The sequence below is a fragment of the Lemur catta genome, chromosome 19, assembly GCF_020740605.2.
Source record: "Lemur catta isolate mLemCat1 chromosome 19, mLemCat1.pri, whole genome shotgun sequence".
NCBI lineage: Eukaryota > Metazoa > Chordata > Mammalia > Primates > Lemuridae > Lemur > Lemur catta.
Window position 1 is genome coordinate 10,718,331 of NC_059146.1, and position 21,078 is coordinate 10,739,408.

At 33.8% G+C, this 21,078-nt stretch overlaps 1 protein-coding gene and 1 long non-coding RNA gene across 2 annotated transcripts; one reads left to right on the forward strand and one right to left on the reverse strand.

Annotated features, from left to right (window-relative positions):
- Nucleotides 1-215: 215 nt before the first annotated feature.
- On the reverse strand, nt 216-20,237 carry LOC123624261. The gene is made up of 3 exons (XR_006730095.1): nt 20,192-20,237; nt 17,498-17,577; nt 216-265 (listed from the first exon to the last, which is right to left on the reverse strand). It is a non-coding gene; the product is annotated as an uncharacterized LOC123624261 (long non-coding RNA).
- LOC123624260 (periphilin-1-like) lies at nt 15,133-17,643 on the forward strand. The gene is made up of 2 exons (XM_045531889.1): nt 15,133-15,892; nt 17,500-17,643. Exons 1-2 carry the CDS (start codon nt 15,713-15,715, stop codon nt 17,551-17,553), a joined length of 234 nt encoding a protein of 77 aa, XP_045387845.1. The 5' UTR covers nt 15,133-15,712; the 3' UTR covers nt 17,554-17,643.
- Nucleotides 20,238-21,078: the final 841 nt, after the last annotated feature.

The window sequence follows — 21,078 nt, forward strand, 5'->3', positions numbered from 1 at the left end:
TCCTGAGGGACAGAACCCAGGGTGGGCTCTTTCAGGGTCTCTTAAGTGTTGTGCTAGTAGGGTGTGTGTGCAGCTTAGACTCCAACTGCCCCCCGGAGGCTTTCTTGAGCTCTGGGAGACTGGCTCACAATGGATCCTAGGCTGCTTTTGTCCCTTGCTGCCCATCTGTAAGTAATAAATCTACTTCATGTTACTTGTGTATGTGCTCTGACTCACCGGACCCAGTGCACAGTGAACCTGCTTCACAGAGAAACGTGTTACTTGCCTAAAATATAAAAACAAATAATTCAAGGTGATTATTTTCATCCACATAAGCTAGCTTCATTCACATTTCAAAATTAACTTTAAAAAACACAACCAGGGGCAAAATTTTGAAACAGAACACAAGTAAATATAGATATAGATATGGGTATAGATTTATAGATATGTAGATGTAAATATTTTCAAACTCTCTAATTCTCTAAAACAGGGACCTTTACTGTATCACATACATTTCCTAAATACATGACAATATTTACAGACAATTTTAAGACTTTATCTTGTTTATATAACCTGGAAAATTTCTATGCCTTAAGCTTTATGTCCTTATTTTCTAAAAAACACTGTTTTGTACTTGGTACTCTCTTTCTTCTCATCAACTGCAATTTTTCAACTGAGAATCTATGAAAACTTAGTGTGTCCTAAAGCATGCCGAGTGCTTTTCCCCCAAAGCTCTCACTTATGATAGTAGAGAATAAAGTATCGTATGCCTCTCCCTGAAAACAGCTAGCACAATCATGTGCCCAAATTTTTGAATCAAACTAGTTATAGCTACTGTGTCACTGTTTGCTCTTATATTAGATTTCAACCAAATTCAATTACACAGCATGCTCCTTACTGCCATAGGATGAATGGCAGGACAAAGATGAATGAACACAACTGCCACAACTGATTGATCCCAACATGCTGGCAGGTTGATTAAAGTGTCTAGAAGCAAAATGAAGAATAGTGCTCATCTGTAACTACTGGTCAATTTTTAAATTAACTGCAAATTTTATGAAATACCATGCATTCAATTGAATGTTTTTGATATTTTGAGAATGCTAAATAAACAATATATATAGAACTGACTTTTTAAAAAATATTTAAAAAAGAGTGTCCTATGTACTCAAATTTCTATTATTTATACTGTTCATTTGTTACATAAGAATAAAATGTGTATAATGCTGCACATCACCGCCTACCCTCTACCCAACCCACTCACCCCCATCTGTGGAAAAACTGTCTTCCGTGAAACTGGTCCCAGGTGCCAAAAAGGTTGGGGACCACTGAATTGTGACTATAACCATAATTCAAAAAAAAAAGATAATTTATATAAATAGGAAATATTTTTATTTACAGAATTTGTCATATATTAATGGGTACTGCTGACAGTTAAAATGGCTAGAAGAATTATGTTAAATATTTGCATGGTTTTCATTAAAAGTGTTTATATTGATATTGCTGTTATTTTATTTAATTTGTACTTTAGGTATAGCATGGTTATAGTAAATATAATTCTTCAATATTCCAAGGATTATAATTTATATAGCTTTAGAATTCAGAAGATTGTCATGAAAATTGATATGAAGCTCGATTATATGACAAAATGATAAGTGAATCTGTAAAGCTTATGTTAGAAAGCTAAGCCACTAAAAATAATCAAAAGCAGATAATGAGTTTATTTGTATTACTGACACATTGTTAAGGGATAAGATAGTTTGGACCTAGTATTATAATTCAACTTTGTTATGAAAAAATCAAATTCTCTTTTCATTATTAGCATATGCCTTAATTCTCATAATGTTGGAGTCTACTCTGCCTCTAGGCCCTGCATTTACAATTCTGGCGGAAATAAATCAGTAAGACCCAAGTTGTCTTTATTCAAAGTCTTTTCCTTTTATTATTTGGGAAGATAAATCTCCCTAAGTACTCCATAAGACCCAGGAGTTTCTGGTTATGGGCAGGAGACAACATATTTTGGCATGTTTATAAGGGATTAATTATAAACATGAACAAGTTGCATGGGTAACCTTATTTATGAGGGGCTAAGATTTTTGTTTGTTTTTTTGGCTTTCAGAATTCCCATTGTCTAGTCAGTAGATTTTTGTGCAAAGAGAACACCATGGCTTTTGAATAGCCAATTCACATGTCTGGTAGAGTTTAAAAATTTGTGTCTATATGGATGCAATATAATTAACAATAATTAAAAAGCTTCATAATGGAGTTATAGGTACTATTTACCATGTGCTGAAATAATAATATGTCATATGCCATATTCATTTATTCTCTTGGGTATATATATCTCCAAACATCACATTGTACCCCATAAATGTATATAATTATGGTTTGTCAATTAGAATAATATTAATTAACAAGTATCGACCAACTGCTTTTTGAGTACTATTTATTTCTTACACTGTAGTATTTTCTGGCATAGTACACCTTCCGAAGTTTTTGAGGTGATAGAAAACAAAGCAGGAAAGAGAGGTGCTATTAAAAGTATGGTAAATGCTATGAAGAAAACGTCTAAAACAGGGTTAAAATATATATTTGAAGAAAAAAAACTCAGGTATTTTATTCAGGTAAGGCCTCTGTAAGGAGATTATTCATAAACAAAAAGGAATGGTGAGACAGTAACCATCCCACCATGGAAAGAGCACTAGCAAGAGAAAGAGGAAGGTCCCCTATTGCAAAATGAATTTGGCAATTCTGAGATAATCAGGTAGAATTACACTGGAATTTATGGATAGAAGCATGTTAGCTACTGAATAGAAAGTCTTATTAATTGTATCCTCAATTCTTCAGTTTTAGTCATCTGTCTTTGAAATTGCAATTTCTTATATAATTTGGCAAATGCATCCAAGGAAATAAGAGGAAGACTGCATACATATTATTTCATGGTTAGTATAAAGTCAGCTGAAGAAATGAATGCTTTTTTGTTTGTTCTTTGTCTTTGATGGCAATTATCTAAGGAATCACATCATAGTTACATATTTCATTGCATGAATTAACTCATTAAAACACATTCCTTTAGGAAAATAAGAAAGTTGCAAGTTTCCTATCAATAAAACATATTTGATTTGAACTCAAATTGGTGATACTTCAAAGCCTGTATCCGTTTCATTACTAATAATTCTTTATTATTTTATACATATTGATGCTATTTAACTTAACTTCAACTTTCCTAAATTCTATCATTTTAATTAAGTAAATGAGTTGACTATGGACAAATTATTTGAGTGTTAATTTTTCATGAGTTTCATCTCATAATGTAATGACTTTGATATCTAAAAATGTTCAAGTTGTGAGATCTCATTTCTATTCCATTGCTTCTCTTATAGAAGTGGCTACAGTATAACTTATGGGCTCTGCAGCAAGCAAGCTTATAATTTATCCATATCTCTATTAGGTGAAGCAGGGCCCTCAAAGGCCTTTGCTTAAGGCTATTCTGCATTATAATCAGATGGAACTTTGATAAAATTGACATTACAGCTTCTTAGTCAAAAATTTATGTGACACATGACCATATCCAATTTGTAGATAAGACATTATAATAGGAAAAAGGACTTCACATGCAACAATTCAGCCTTTGGCTTACATATAAGCATAGTGTGCATTGGAATTCTAATATCTTTGGGAAATATTTGCTACACATGAATCTGATTCTTTGCCTTTTTTTGACTTAGTAAAGCTTTTCATCATCATCTTAGGGCATGTGTCAAGATCATTATGGCCTCATTTTTAAGAATGCCTCTGAGGAACAGAAAATGCTAATAAGTTTCTTATTAACCCACTAATAAGTGAAAATTGATTCTGGAAAAGAGCTCTGCTTTGCAGTAAAGTACGCTTTACAGTAAAGGACTTCAGCAGACATGGGCTTTTGAGCAGTGGATTTCAAAATAGCAAAGTTACAATGTACTGTACATAGTTAAGAGAAGTACTTATAGTTTTTTTTTTAATTCTGCTCTTCATTTTTACTTTTGCTTTTATCTACTTTCCTCCTTTCTTCCTTCATTTCTTTGTCTCCTTTCTTTTTTATTTCTTCCTTTCCTTGTTTTCTATATAAGAAAGTTGGATAAAAACTGTTTTCAAAAGTGAACTATTTTCTTGATCCTTTTCAGATTACATTCTATGTGTGATTTCATTTAAATACACTGAATTTTGGGTTAGATTAAAATATGTGTAATTAAATGTATAATTGTAAGTCATAATTTTATTAATTTTTGATGTGAAATCTTGAAAGTTCTACAATTCTTGTGGTTGAACTGAGATTGTATTTATGGCTTTATCAAAGAAATAATGAATAAGAAATTTTTACTTTACAAATAATAATGGTGTTTTTATTATTTTTAGATTTGTATATTTATGACATAACTAGAAACAGAAATTAAGACAATAGAGCCATCCTTATTATTAAATCAAATTATGTTTTGCAGTTCACAGTTTAATTGAAGTTAATCTGTATTGAAAACTGTTGGTACAGTTTAATGTTTTCTTAAATTAAGTCTGTAAGAACTGAGGATAGTACACCCAACATTTTTGTACCTCTTAGAGAGAGAAGCTGTGTGGAAGGTTACTTTTTACTTTTGTATTATCAGAAGTAATATATTTAAGAGGTAGAGGCTTTTCCCATTAAGTTATTCTTTCTTGTAAATTAGGCAAAAAAAAAATAAATAAATGTACAAATGAAACTTTCTGGGACTTTCTGCACAATGAGATATTACCTAACTCCAGTGAGACTGGCCTTTATCAAAAGTTCCAAAACAACAAATGCTGGCGTGGATGTGGAGAGATAAGAACACTCTTATACTGCTGGTGGGACTGCAAATTAGAACAATCCCTGTGGAAAATAATTTGGAGATACCTCAAAGAGCTAAAAATAGAAATACCATTTGATCCAGCAATCCCACAACTAGGCATCCATTCAAAGGAACAAAAGATCCTCTATAATAAAGACATCTGCACTCCGATGTTTATGGCAGCACAATTCACTATTGCAAGGATGTAGAAACAACTCAAGTGCTGTTCAATCCATGAGTGGATTAATAAAATGTGGGATATGTATACCCTGGAGTTCTATTCAGCCACAAAAAACAATGGTGATTTAGCACCTGCTATATTATCCTGGATAGAGCCTGAGCCGATCCTTCGAAGTGAGGTATCACAGCACCACGTGTACTTGCCATCAAATTGGTACTAACTGATCAACACTAATGTGCTCACATGGTAGTAATTTTCACAGGGTGTCGGTCAGGTGGGAGGGTGGGGTGGGTAAACTCACAACTAATGGATGTGGTGTGCACTGTATGGGGGAAGGGCACACCTCTCACACCTCTAGTCCTGGCTTGGGTGAGGCAAAGTCATTACTTGTAACCAAAATGTTTGTACCCCCATAATATCTTGAAATTGAAAAAAAGAAATATGATACAATAAGATATAGATTTGAACGACCTGTAAATATTCTATAGTTATATATGATCTAATTTTTTGATAGGATTAATTTAATGGAATGAATAATATATATTTTTGAAGGTTTTCTGTTGAACATTTAGAGGATATTGCTCCACTCTATACTTACTTTTTAATGTTTTTAAAATGTCAATACTTTATTTCTTTAAGTTTTCGTCTAAGTTTGGTTTATAGGGGAAACCAACCAACCAAACTATAGCTAAGGTTTATAGACGAAACCAACCATCGCTATAATAGATGACAACATAAACAAAAACAGCACACCTAAAAAGAGGAAAAAACAACCACCAGGCATGTGAGATTATAAAAGAAAGAAAGAAAGCTTAATCAACAGTATAGTTTCTGGTAAAAATAAATGCTGAATAAACCTTTATCATAATGGTAAAAGCCAAACTTCTGATTATTAAGTCTCTCCCATGATCACCACCAAACCATCAGCATTACCTGCTGTAGCAGAGTAGCTAAGATTTATAACTGGGTAGGAAGAAGCCCATATGATGGTTTATTCCAGAATCCCAATTATAAATCTAACACCAGCTGGAAAATTAAGTAGCCTTGGATATATATTTAAAATGAGATAAAGAGTTCAAAATGCAGGAGTAAATTTCAGGTTAAAATAGAAAACAAAATGCTTAAAACATTTTGATTTTAAATAATTATAAAATATCACTTCTACTAGTTTAGTCTGTTTATAATATTTTCACTAGATTTCTAATTCTGCATTCATTCAGTGTGTTCATCTCTATGCATAGATTATTCTGATATCTTTTTAATATTCTTGGTATATGATCAAAGTTGAACTGAAATTCAAGACTTTGCTTTTGGCTGGGCGCATTGGCTCATGCCTGTAATCCTAGCACTCTGGGAGGCTGAGGCAGGAGGATCGTCTGAGCTCAGGAGTTCGAAACCAGCCTGAGCAAGAGTGAGACCCCGACTCTACTAAAAAACTAGAAAGAAATTAGCTGGACAACTAAAAATATATATAAAAAATTAGCTGGGCATGGTGGCGCATGCCTGTAGTCCCAGCTACTCCGGAGGCTGAGGCAGAAGGATTGCTTGAGCCCAGGAGTTTGAGGTTGCTGTGAGTGAGGCTGATGCCACGGCACTCTAGCCTGGGCAACAGATTGAGACTCTGTCTCAAAAAAAAAAAAAAGAAAAAAAGAAAAGAAAATACTAGAAATAACAAAGTAGCACAAACAAAGAAGGCCTTTGGTGGGCTCACTAGACATATAAAGGGAAAGAATGATTCAGCTTGAAGAAATGTCAATGGAAACATCCAAAACTAAAATGCAATGAGAAAAAAAGAATAAAATGAGACAGAATAGCATTCCCTAAAGCTGTGAGACAATAAATAATGTGCAAAATACTTCTGAGAAGACCAGAAGGAGAAAAAGAGAAAAAGAAAGAGAAGAAATATTTGGAGCAATAATGATTACTAATTCCCCAATATTTATGATACACACCAAAACATAGGTCCAGGATGCTCAAGGAACACTAAGTAAAATAAATACCAAAATATATACACATAAGCATATTATATAGAAACTGGAGAAAATCAAAGATAAAGAGAAAATCATCAAAGAAGCCAGAAAAAAACATCAACAAACACAAACTCCTTACATATAGAGAAGCAAGGATAAGAATTCAATTAGACATCTTTTGAGAAATTATTCATACAAAAGGACAGCTGAATGAAATATTTCAAGTGTTGAAAGGGAGGGGGAAAAAAACAAAACAGCACCATATAGAATTCTGTCAGTGAAAACTGTTGGAGAAATAAAGACTTTCTCAGTTTAAGAAAAATGTTGGAATTTGTTGCCAGTAGAAAGAAATGCTAAAGAAGATTCTCAGAAAGTAGGAAAATTATATAGGTCAGAAACTCAGATATATACATAAGGAAACTACTATTAGAAAAGGAATAAATGAAGGTAAAATAAAATATGTTATCGTCTGATTCTTAATTGATCTATCAAGTAATAGTTTATTCAAAATAATAACAGCAGCTAAGTATTCATTGATTTTATCTTCGGGGGAATTGAAATTAATGACAACACTATTTTAAGGGATGGGAGAGAATAATGGGAAATATTCTGTTTTAAGGGACCTGAATGTAAGAACCACCTGGAGGTGACACAGTGTTGTTTGAAAGAAGGCTTGGATTAGTTGTACATATGCACTGAAAACTCAACTCAAGGGCAACTATTTAAAGAAATAAATGAGAGAAATATAATTGAATGCTAAAAGAGGAGGGAATAAGCAAATGGTGGGGATGGATAAAATTCAACACAAGGACAGCATAGAAAGGTCTATAAAAACATTTAAAAAGAGAATATAAATGGGGGAAAAAAACCACATTGGTAGATTAAATCCCAAATATACTACATGAAATGTTATTGAACTTGACCTCTAGAAAGGACAGCAGCAAGCAGCAAGCATGGTTGTCCTGTTGTAACACAGAAAGTTCAGGTAAATTATTAAAAAAAAAAATCACAAATTTAATTATATTTGAGAGTCATGAAAGTGACAATAAAATAAGATTCCAGAGGAAGAAGTCCTTCCTGAGTGTAATGAGATTATTGGCTAATTTTTTTCTTAAGAATCCTTGTCCGTCTCTTGTTAGGGCTTTTAAGGACAGATGTATCTACCAGGAAGAGAAATGTAAAAAATTAGAGTTATCCTTTATGAAATAAATCAGAAAAAATTAATGTTCTCCATTCCTTTACAGCACAATCATCCCTTGTCTCTATACCACATATTGTAATAGCTTGGGGTATAAATCAAGTACCAAGTCTCAGTTAATTCTGGATTTCAAGTTTTTGTATGCAAAACTATATAAGGCCTTTTACTGTTTTTATTCAATGTAAACAAGTACAGAAAAATATAAATATGAAAATCGTGAGTGAAATAAATTGAATATAGTCAATTATGGACTATGTGCTTTCAACACAACACTTCACTATTTTAATCAAATGTCTGATATTTTGCTCCCATTCTTTTGTTTGTTTGTTTGGTTGGTTTTTTATTTTAAAAATTTAATATGATCCCTGAAGTATGAATATAGAGAAACAGGGAAAAGAAATAAAACATAAATCTGAGTTAAATTAAAACATTGCCTGATCTAAAGTGGAACATTAACATTTGTAAATAATTTGTCAGAGAACATTTGGTACTGTCAGCACATCAAAAGACATCTAAATCTGAAAACAGCTTACACCAGAGATAGAGAAAAGGTTACTTAAGGGATTGAGCATATGACGGTTATTAAAAGGCAATTTAATTGCTTAAATTTTTCATTGAATATGAGATATACATGTCACATTTCATTTGCAAGCATCTTGATTTGTTTCTTGGATTGCTATGAAATTTTATGAGAAACTTTGGTATTTTCATTATCATTTAATTTATAAAAATATGAACTATTTAATGAAATGTTTATAGTATTATTTATTTAAAATTATAGCACTGAACTAGTTCAAATTATAAAATACTCTGTTATAAAAATCATACTTTAAAACAGTTACAATAATTTCTGAACAACTATTATACATATATTCCTTAAATGATGTATAATGTTTACTGCATTGATTTATATATTATCTCTCTCCCTGTCTCTCATTAATATTCACACACACATATATATACACACATATGTAACTCTACTGTAAATTCTAAAATAAATATATTTTTAAAACAAGGAGACTCGTACAAAACCATAGAAGAGTTTTCAAGATCCAAAATTAACATTAAGCCAATATTATACTTTTGTACAGAAAGTATTCACAGTTTTCCAATTGTTTCACTATTTGTTTTTGTAGTCTAGGATCCAAAGTGAGATGTCTCACTGCTTTGTTAAAAAAAAATAAAATAAAAGCATATGTTAAAAAAAATTCCTGGCCTAAAAGGCAGAGTTTTCTATGGATCCACATGTAGATTTGTGTAATTAGGTTTTTTTTTTTTTTTTTTTGAGACAGAGTCTCACTTTGTTGCCTGGGCTAGAGTGAGTGCCCTGGCGTCAGCCTAGCTCACAGCAACCTCAAACTCCTGGGCTTAAGCGATCCTACTGCCTCAGCCTCCCGAGTAGCTGGGACTACAGGCATGCGCCACCATGCCTGGCTAATTTTTTCTATATATACTTTTATTTGTCCAGATAATTTATTTCTATTTTTAGTAGAGACGGGGTCTCGCTCAGGCTGGTCTCGAACTCCTGACCTCGAGCGATCCACCCGCCTTGGCCTCCCAGAGGGCTAGGATTACAGGCGTGAGCCACCGCGCCCGGCCAGTAATTAGGTTTTTTGCGTGTCAGTATGAAAGAGAAAAGACTTAAAATTGTGCGATGTTTGCCAATAAGTTCTAAATCTATGATGCCTATATTTATATATGTGTAGTTCATCATGAAAATTGTTGTATAAGTGAACAATTTTAATAGTGTAAAATTGAGAAATATGATGGACTATGATAGCAAACCAAATATATAATGAAAAAATATTTGTTCCCAATTGTGTCACTGTTGGTACATTTTGCATCTATATCCATCATAAATCACTTCATACTATATCTTTCTAATATTAAAATACACCCACACACATTGAAAGTGTGGCTCTGAGTGAATAAACCGGCCATTTGGCCATATGACAAACAGAGAAGCTATGCTAGGTGACTAGATAGTTTAAAATACCTAATGAAAACAGCTACTTTTGAAAATCATCTCAAGAATTTGAAATGTTAAATATAGTTCTTTTGTTTAATGTTGTTTATTCTGATATGTATGTAGTTAATACATAACAAATATATTGCAAATTTAGAAATACCTCATAAAACAAGCAATCTGTAGCTTAAGATCGTTTTTTCATCATTTTAATGTTATACTTATTGCTTTATTCAGTGTCAGATTATCTTTATGAATACTTTTTTTTAGTAAAACGTAATCAACTATTAAAAAGGTAGAATATATAGAAAATGTAAATATTTCAATTTGCCAAATATAGTAAGACAGAATATTAGGCAATATTCCTTACATAAGTTATAAGTTGTTTTTAATCAATAATTTTCCAGTGCTACTAAGATACTAATGATGTTACTGTTTTCCTATATTACTGAAATGACCAATGATTTTTCTACTATAAGCTTAATGTTTGTTAAAAGATCCATAAATGCTAGTACCATCAAAGATATCTTACATTTATAAGTGTGAAGAAAAATAATATAAAAAAATATTTTATAATGATTATATTTGATTATTATGTTTGTATTTGTTTGCATTCCTCTTAATATGTCCTATTATCATATTTTTATTTAAGCTATTTAGGTATATTAACATTTTTAATGGCACAGTGTGCCACTTGTGCCAATTATAAACCAGGCCCTACTTTAAAAGCTTTACAAATATTAGCTTTTTAAAATTTAAGGCTCACAACTTTTTGAAATAAAATATCATCCCCTAAGAACACTAGTAGTCAAATTGTATATTGGAGAAATTTTGTCTTAATAACTTAATAGTATACAGTAAATTCAAGAGAAAAAATTCAGAGTTCTGTGTACAATTTTTAAAACTTCAACAAAAAAATAAAATTAGAAAATAAATCCTGGTGATCATGGATTAGATAAAGATTTCCTGGATATAACACCTAAAACACAGTATATAATATCATTGGGATTTAAAAAAATACTCTCTTCCTAAAACACTGATAGAAAAATGAAAAGACTAATCACAGACTGGAAGAAATTAACAAATCAGTATCTGATGAAGGATTTGTATAAAGAAAGTATAAAGCCATCTCAAAATTCAGCAATAAGAAAACAAACAACCCAATAAAGAATGAGTAAAAGATCTGAACACTTTACAAAGAAAATATATGTATTGTAGGTAAACCCCCCCCAAAATGTTAAATATTATTAATCATTAGGAAAATTCAAATTGCAGTCACAATGACAGAGAGAGACAGAAAGACAAAGAGACACAAAAAGATAGAGACAGAGAATGAATGTATTAATAAGGAAAAAGCTGGGGAAAAAGAATTGGTGAATTGGCAGTTAAATACTGTATAAGAGATTCTTATGCTTATGCTATTCCCACATTTCTGTAAGTTGTCATTTATAACAAAATAAAAGATTAGAAAAACATTTTCTAGAAAAGCTATAAAATAATTCTACAATGATTAGACTGTATAATTAGTAAAAAAAAGGATAATACTTCTCTACATCTTTACAACCTCTTTCCTTTTGTAAGATAATCACTCATCTTATTGTTGTGGCATCCACTTCATTTTCATCTTGAATTAATTGCCTTAAGAGCATGAATACACTTCACAGCATCCCATCACACTTGCTCCTGTTTTGATATTGCCAATTCATCACGATCAACATAATGTATCTTAATGTTCAAGTTTGACTTGGGAGTTCGCAAATACATTAAGTACTACCATTTTCCCTCTCATTTACTACCCCAATTTTGGTTTTAAGTGTTACTGCACTGGGAGCACTCCTGTAGAGATGAGTAGCAATATGAGAACTTAATATTTTATCATTGAAATATTAGGAGAGAAACATACATTGAGAATATGTACTAGTAAAAGCATAACTTCAAACAAGTAATAGTTTTGCAATTAATATTCTTATTGTGGAAACAGTTAAAGTGTTATTCAAAAATATAAACAATTATTTAGACATGAGGCATCCACTTAAATCTTAAGAACTGTAATTAAATTTCTGATGATTTCTACAGGAGTCAAGAATCCCTGTTTGGGGAAAGAGATAGCTCCTTTGAAGCCCAGAAGCAGAGGGTGATATTCTACAATATTTTTCTTTGTTGCTTTTTAACTACAGTTGCTTGATATGTATTTGCCTATATCATACTAAGTACAAATAAAACCTAAGATTTAGTAAAAAGCACATCATTTGAATTAAGTCATTCATGGAGATTTCATAATCCAAAAAGAAGAAGAAACAGAAACATGAAGAAATAAGTCAAAATTTAGAGTTAAACTTGTCAAAACTGTGAAGTCTTAAAAGTAAAGTGGAGAGACTGCAATGAGATCAGTAAATAAAATAATTAGAATTAAAAGGAAATTTACACTGAAGTTATGAGAACTGAAACTTTCTTGTGTAGGAACACTGATTATTTTCTCTGGCTTGAAGTTAGAGTCTAAAAGGAAGTAGGCCAGGAATGATTATTGGAAATAGGCAGTCCAGGAACCAGTACTATACAATAAAGTTGTGATTTAGTTTGGATACTCCCAGAAATAAACCCTGAAACAAAAAGTTGAGTATTAAGTAGATTAGTTAGTAGTTCAAGGACACAAAAAGATGGTAATGAGAAAGTCAAAGTGAAGGCAGATAAAAAAGTGTTGGAGTTTAGTGTGGGTAACTAGAGTTGGTTTCTGTTAGTACCCTCTTTTCATCTTCACATATTATGTTGCATTAGCATATTAATTATTACTGATGGCACAAATTTCTTCAGATTTTCTAATTTTATTCCAAAAATTCTATCCAATAATATTCTCACTGTTGGCAAAATTTACAGACTATAAGACAAATACAAATCTATTCCTCAAATGGACAAAACTGTTTCTGGGGGAGTAATAATTATATTAGACCATTGATAAGAATAACGGTATCCACGTATGTCTACGAAAGAATGGATAATTTCTGAAAATAATCTATTTATGTATTGCAAAAATTACCTAATTTGAAGAAAGTATACTAAAAGTGTTGAAACTACACCATGAATAATATGGCCACGGGATATTATATTCTTACGTAAACGTTAAATCACTAACTGTTCTCAGATTCTCCTAGCTGGTACCTTCTGGTCTATTACTGAACTCTGTGCTAAGGAATCACAAACATTATTCTGTCTGGAACAAAATAATGAGGAAGACTATCTTTTCTGAGTATGTGGAATTGCTGAGAGTTATTAAAGAGTTCTGGAGTAGCTGCCAAAAAGAAAGACCTCGAGGAATTGTCACATTTAATTTCCAAGCCCTGTGATTGGTTCCCACCTCCGGGTGAGTTCAAGCTGCAGCAATAGCAGCTGGCGCTAAAAACATTATGAAAAGCGCTCCGTAAAGTAAAAAAGATTCCTCTACGTATTTAAAAACTCTGCTCTTTGATTTCTCAAGCTCTACAGCTATTTCATTCTAACTCTGAATTCTCTATTAGCGAGACGCAGGATTTCCATCCTAAAAAAAAAAAAAAAAAAAAGCTCAGTGAAAGATCCGGAGCCAGAAAGTCAATTGGAATCTTCCGTCTGCACTGGGCCAGGATAAGACAGAGCCAGTAGAAAAAGCTACTGACCCTCTTCTCGGGTCTATAGAAAATACAGGGGGGAAAAAAATTCTACAGGTGAGCTTTCACTTTAAGCAAGAGCTCTCTGCGCGGCTCAAGTCAGCTGCTTTAGGCTTGGGAACCGCTGCTTTCCAATGCAAATGATCCCAGAAGCGTGGTCCGCCCATGAGAGAGGCTGTTAGAAAAACTTTTAAAGAACAAACTAAAGTCTGAGAAAAGATATGAGGGAAGCACAATTCAATGAAAATTTAGAAGGGTGTCTTTATCCTGTTGCTATAATACAGCCAGGCTCAAATTCTGATAATCAGGATGGGGCCGGGCAAACACCTCGGAGCCCCCGTGATATACGTGAGCTTATTCCATCTAAAACTCTCAAAGATTGGCTTAAAAGACTGGCTCAAACAGAAAGATTAATTCCTTGGGATTAGAAATCTCTGGCGCGGACAGTTTTGTTTCCGTCTAAATTTTTACCGTTCACTACCTGGTAGAGAGAGAAGGCTCGCCAGCAAGCCTGGCTAAAACCAATCTCGCGATCTGCCGTTAAAAATTTTAAAGGCTCAAATTACAGGGAAAAAAAAAAACTGATTTGGCATAAATGCTCAATTAAAATATGATGATCAAGTTATTGCTCAAATTCAGCAGTGCTGTATTAGAGCATAAGAAAAGATAGCTTCTCCTAAACAGTCGATGTTTTCTTGTGTAAAATGTTACAGAAAAAGTTAATTAAACTTATGTAGATTTTATTGCTAGATGACAAGATGTGCAAAAGAGGGTTCATCCGCCTGACTTGAGAAATTTGAGGTTCCATATGTTGGCTTTTAATAATGCTAATTCAAAGTGTTAGTGGCTTTTACATCTGCTGCTCAAAGAATTTTTAAAGAAAATTTTGCCAAAAGGTCAAGCCAGATGCTTTTAAAATACAAATGTTAGCTGAGGCTAGCAGCGGGAAAAACAATCCCTCCCGGAAAACAAAGAACTGTCGTAAAAGGTCTCAATTACGTCCGTAAAGGACATTTGAAAAAAAAAATGTAAACAACCTTTCCGGAGCTTTTATCAGTGACCGGAGCTCTCTAACATTAAAAGGAAGTTCAGTGGATTTGAGTCTAATTGATTCAGATTATTCAAAAGAAATATCAGTTATGATAAGATCCAATTTTGATTTTCCTATTCAGACTGGAGACCGTATTGCACAACTTCTATTGTTACCTTAAATACAGATTGGAAAATCTGATGTTCTAAGGCAAGGAGGTTTTGGGAGTACGGGAACTAAAGTATATTGGCAAACTTTTATTAATGACCAGAGACCTCCATTAGAAATTAAGTTAAATGGCAAATCTTTTGTTGGACTTGTAGATACTGGAACTGATGTTACAATTATTTCTAAAAGTTTTTGGCCAAAGTCTTGGCCTTTACAACAAGTTCCTACTGTTCTTACTGGAATAGGAACTATGACTGATATATTTCAAAGTCAACAAATTTTAAATTGTTCAGGCCCTGATAAACAGACAGCCACTTTAAAACCTTATGTGGCTAACATTGCTATTAATCTATGGAAAAGGGATTTGTTACAACAATGGGGAGCATACGTCAGTATACTAATATATCTGGTCCTGCTAACACATTACTAGCATTCCTTATTATCTTCAAAGACAAGGTATTATAGAACGTACACATCAAACTCTAAAGAACATGTTATTAAAACAAAAAGGGAGAGGTAGACAGTCTCCCAAAGATAGAATAAATCAAGCCTTATTTACTTTAAAATTTTTGAATATTCGTAAGGAAGATAAGTTAACAGCAATAGAAAAGCATTGGAATGGGAGTTGACAATCACACTCTTTCTCTCACCAGCCTATCTGGTCAAAAGAATATATAGAAAATAAATGAAAAGAAGGATGGGCAAAGGTGTGGGGGAGAGTTTTTGCTTGTGTTTTCACAGATGATGGACAAACAGTCTGGACTCCAAGCAGAAGAATCAAGCCCAAAGTGGAAGACACGTCAGGCACAGATCATGACGTGGGGACAGCTGAAGAGAACATACAAAGCAGCAGACAGGACATTGAACCAGACATCTGTACCTAAAACGTCTGTAAATATTTTTCTTGCCATGATCTGCATGGTGAGCATGGTGGTAAGAGTGTCTGGCAACCAAACCTATCACTATTGGGCATATATTCCTAATCCACCTTTAAATAAGATTGTCAGTTGGGCTGACATGCCTTTCTTAGTATTTGTTAATGATTTCTAATTGGCTACCAGGACCTTATGATTATCATGGTCCAATGAAACCCAATGAAGAGGGCACCAGAATTAATAAATATGATGTTGGGACAGAAGGCCCTCCTATATGTATTGGTAAAGGTATTCATTGTTTAAAACCTGCCACCCAAACCTGGTTAGTTACCAGCAATTCAACTGGTGATAAAATTAAAGCCCAGTTATTCCTTCTGTCTCTTCTTTTTCTCCTTTTGGGCATTCTAAAATTGCACCCACAAATGTACCCATTTGTAAGAAAGTAATAATTTCTGACCCTAAAACTTGGGTACAATGGGAAAATTGTAGAGCTCACACGGGGCGCATTCTTGCTGGGTCCACATCTTATGGTGTTGTTCTAGACTGGAGTCCCTATGGACATCCTGCCTCCTCTCATAATCTTAAAAAGCTTCATTGGAATAAAACTGCTATCTCAATGTCTGTAAAAGACACTGACCTTAAAAGTCATATTACATAGCTCAATAATGGTATGAGCCCTCCAGCCCCTCATATTTTAAATGGCCCTATTCATGATCAATTGTGGAAAATATCAGCTGCTTTGCACCCTTTGCAGGCCTGGATTAGCACACACACTTTGGATATAAACAATAACCGAGAATGGACCTTTAATTTAAATTCTACTCATTATGTCCAAGTTTGTGTTAGACTGCCTTACTTATTTATGATTGGACATGCTGTCTATAATGAACCTTCCTTCCTAGTGACCTGTAACAACTGTTCTTATCATACCTGTATTGACAATTCCATAAAGTTCAATCCTTATAAAGAAACACTTTGTATTCTCAAAGCCAGAACAGAACTGTGGTTACCTGTTAAAATGAATAGAGTCTGGCAAGAAATACCAGCAATGTTCCTTTTGGATAAACTAACCACATTCTTTAATGTACAAAAAGGTTTATTGGTCTCTTAATAGCAGCTATTTTGGGAATCATTGCTGTCACTGCTTCTGCGACCCCCGCAGGTGTGGCTCTGCATCAAACCGTTCAGACTACTGAATTTGTTCAAAATTGGCACCATGATTCAAATCAATCATGGTCTACCCAAAATCAAATTGACAGCAAATTGGCTACTCAAGTGGCTGACTTACAACAAGCATTCACCTTGTTAAGAGACCAGGTTATAAGTCTACAAAAGCAACTTAAGACTCCGTTGCGATTGGAATATCACTCAATTTTGTGTTACACCTCATATATATAATCAAACTCAGTTTCCTTCCGAAAACATCAAAAACATCTGCTTAAAGAAATCTAACTGAAGAGATTGGAAACTTACAACAAGAAATATTAACTACCTTCAGTCATAAACTTAAATTACTCTCTGAAGCTTACATTGTTATTGGCATCTCTTCTGCTTTAGAGTCAGCTGATCCATTTTATCATCTGAAGATCTATGGGAGTTCCACTATAGTAACTTTTAGCATTATATTAATCCTTTGCTTGTGCTTACTTACAGTTTGGAGAAAACTCCGAAGAAGACAAGAATCCGGAGACCAATGCCTCGCTGTGATGGCTGTCCAACTCCATCAACTTTCTTCAAAAAATAAAAAAAGGGGGAGATGTTGAGCCTAAGAATACTCCTTTATAGAAAAATGCCCCCTGTATTTTTAGAGACAAGATTTGATTTCAGAAGTCAAATAAGGCTTTGCCTTAAAGAAGAAATAAACGTGTTCGTTCAAAAGCTGCCTCACCTCAGGAGAGCGTCTCAATCGTCAGTAACAGCTGCAAAGTGACAGTTGTAAACTGGGGCTTATGGTTCTCACCTGTTTTGAAAGACAAAGCAGGTCTTGCCTAGAGCCTAGGTTGCCAGAGGTGATCAACAAAGAGAGACCTCCCAGGGAGGAGAGCCGATTATGAAATATGCCGAGAGCTGATTAAACAGATATATTGCCCGAGTTGGGCCCAGATGAACTATGCGTTTAAAATAAGCAAAATAAGGCACAGCTCATGTTGACTTCTGAAATCTGTTTTAGCTCAAAACAACCAGAGCCACGATGTCTCTATTTTTGCTAAAGTAATAGCCGTATCATAAACCTAGCATTTTACCCTAAGAAGATTTAACTCATTGTTTACCTAGGTAGAGTTAGTTGAATGATCTGTAGTAGGCTGTTAGATGACTATTGACCCTGAACCAAACTATCTATCATTGTGTAAATCTCTAAGTACCTGTGTAAAAGTTCAGTCTTTGTTATATCTCCGTGGGAATGGATATAATCTTCCGGATACCCTCCTGTCTGTCTTCATAAACCTATACCCTATGAACTATATCTTTGGCTCTGCGTATTATTTTTTATGTCTGTTTCCTACTATTTTTTCATCCTTTGTGACGACGCCTGCCTGAGGGACCCAACACAAGAACCCCTTTGCAGGGAGTGTAGCTAACTCCCCGCAATCTATGTATTTTCAAAATTCCACATGTATCTGATACACTAACAAGGTTAAAAACCACAGCAATGGATATTGCTGACCCACAAAAATTAAAATAACATAAGAATAGCATGATATTTAACCAAAAATATGTAGAGTACACATATTATCAAACTGAATTTTCTACAGACATAACAGAAAATTTGATTCACAATAGAACTTTTTGTAAATAGTCATGACTTGAACTGTGAACTTAATAAAATTAACAAACAAAAAAATCTAGGGCAGTAAAACAGCGTTTTATCTTTATGCGTACCTAACGTAGGCAAAAATGCTAAGAGAAAGATATCTATTTATTCTTTGTTGCATAGATACTGATTATTTTCCCTGCTAAGAGATGCTGATGCTTGGCATGGCTTAGATAATGACACACTGAGTTTGCCCTTTAAATTATAAACAGGAATAACAAACAATGAGTCACAAGGTTTAGTAATTTATCTTTTAAAATGCATTAAGCATTGGCTATGACTTGGATAAACCCAAAGTTAAAGGGATTGGAAGTACACTCTAGCTACCGGGAAGCCAATTAAAGGTGTGTGAATTAAAATAATGGATTTGATATTTCAATCCTCAAGAGTTACTAATTTAAGTAAAATTAATAGATTTTAAGAGATACTGTAATAATAGATTTTTTTAAAGATACTTACGATCCAGTAGGTATCTTACAGATAGCATACAACTAACCTATTGTTTCTGAGCTATCAAGTTAGTAGTATATTACCCAAATTTACCTGCACATTGGTGTGCTACTTCTAGTATAGCAAAGTGTACTGAATACTAAATACAGAGTCAGTAAGTTTATAGCTTTTCCTCTAAGTGATAACAATGTTATTTAATGTTGGATACATCTTCAAGTGTCGTGATGGTTTCTAGATGATGTTGACTGCACAGCAGGTATGTAGAAACTCCTCCGATGAGTCTCATTTATAATTTGAAACACTCCTCATAGTTATGAATTTTCCTGAATTTTTCACTGAATTTTCCTGAGGTGCTTCAGACAGTCACCTCCAACTAATTGGAAATGGCTTGGGCACAGAAATTTACCTGCAGTTTAGGATGAGATTATTCTTAAAATCCTTTTCATTTGTAATATTCTGGGAGTCCTAAGTCTCTTTTAATGCTTTAGAACCTCTTCTCTCCTCTTGTATAGATTCCAGCGTGGAAAGGTGAAGCGTTAATCTTGGCATGGGCTTGTATATTTTAGGTTGAAATACACTATATAAACTATCACTGTTCTCAACTATTCTTATCAGATCTTAAGTTTCTTGGCAGGACACATGTATATTTAAGTACTAGAACAAAACTATCTTGTGGTTCAAAAGAAACTAAATGATTATTTAAGATGCTGGTATTTCTTTCTCTTCTTCAATATATCTATGAGCATAGCTGCTCATTCAGCCTCCTAATTCCTCATGATTGGGTTGTCTAAAGTGAATTCGATCATTCAGTGCAATAGTAGGGCACTAAACTCACCCTGCATCTTTGTTTTTTTTTTTTTTCCAAGAAATTATGGGGGTACAAACATTTGGGTTACATGCTATGACTTTGCCAAATCCCAACCATGATTTAAGATGTGCCCTGTCTGCCCCCACAATGGTCACTGCATCCATTAGTTGTGAATTTACCCACCCCAAGCCCCCTACCCCGAAAGAATATTACTACTGTGTGAGCACCTTAGTGTTGATTAGTCTCTTAGCAAAATAGGCATAGACAGTACATACCTTAAAATTATCTCAGAGGAAAAATTGAAACCATTCCCACTTAGATCTGGAACCAGACAAGGATGTCCACTGTCTCCACTTCCGTTCAACACAGTGCTGGAAGTTCTTGCTAGAGCAATTAGAGAAGAGAGGGGAATTAAGGGCATCCAAATAGAGACAGAAGAGATCAAACTCTCACTCTTTGCTGATGATATGATATTATATCTAGAAAACCCCAAGGATCCAACCAAGAGACTCCTGGAATTGGTAAATGACTTCAGTAAAGTCTGAGGATACAAAATGAGTACACACAAGTCAGAAGCATTCATATACACCAATAGCAGTCAAGCTGAAATTCAAATAAAAAACGCAATACCTTTTACAATAGCCTCAATGAAAATCAAATATCTAGGTATATATTTAATGAAAGAGATAAGAGACATATACAGGGAAAACTATGAAACACTAAGAAAAGAAATCGAAGATGTAAACAGATGGAAAAATCTACCTTGCTCATGGATTGGTAGAATCAACATTGTTAAAATGCCCATACTACCTGAAGTGATCTACAGAGTTAACGCAATCCCTATCAAAGTACCATCATCATTCTTTACAGATCTAGAAAAAATAACTCTACGCTTTGTATGGAACCAGAGAAGATCTTGTATAGCCAAAGCAATCTTAAGCAAAAAGAACAAACTGGGAGGTATCAGTCTACTAGACTTCAAGCTGTACTACAAGGCGATAGTAACTAAAACAGCATGGTACTGGCACAAGAAAGAATAGAGACATAGACCTCTGGAACAGGACTGAGAATCCAGAGATGAAACCATCCCCATACTGTCATCTAATCTTTGACAAAGCAGACAGAAGTTGTTTCTATCAGGGATTCTTCCTAAGAGGCTAAC

Excerpts from the sequence above, each read along its gene's own strand:
- LOC123624260 (XM_045531889.1), top strand. The coding sequence starts at position 15,713 with ATGATGGACAAACAGTCTGGACTCCAAGCAGAAGAATCAAGCCCAAAG. Across the intron at positions 15,893-17,499 it reads TTCTTGCCATGATCTGCATG|TTTGGAGAAAACTCCGAAGA; the intron begins GTGAGCATGGTG and ends GCTTACTTACAG.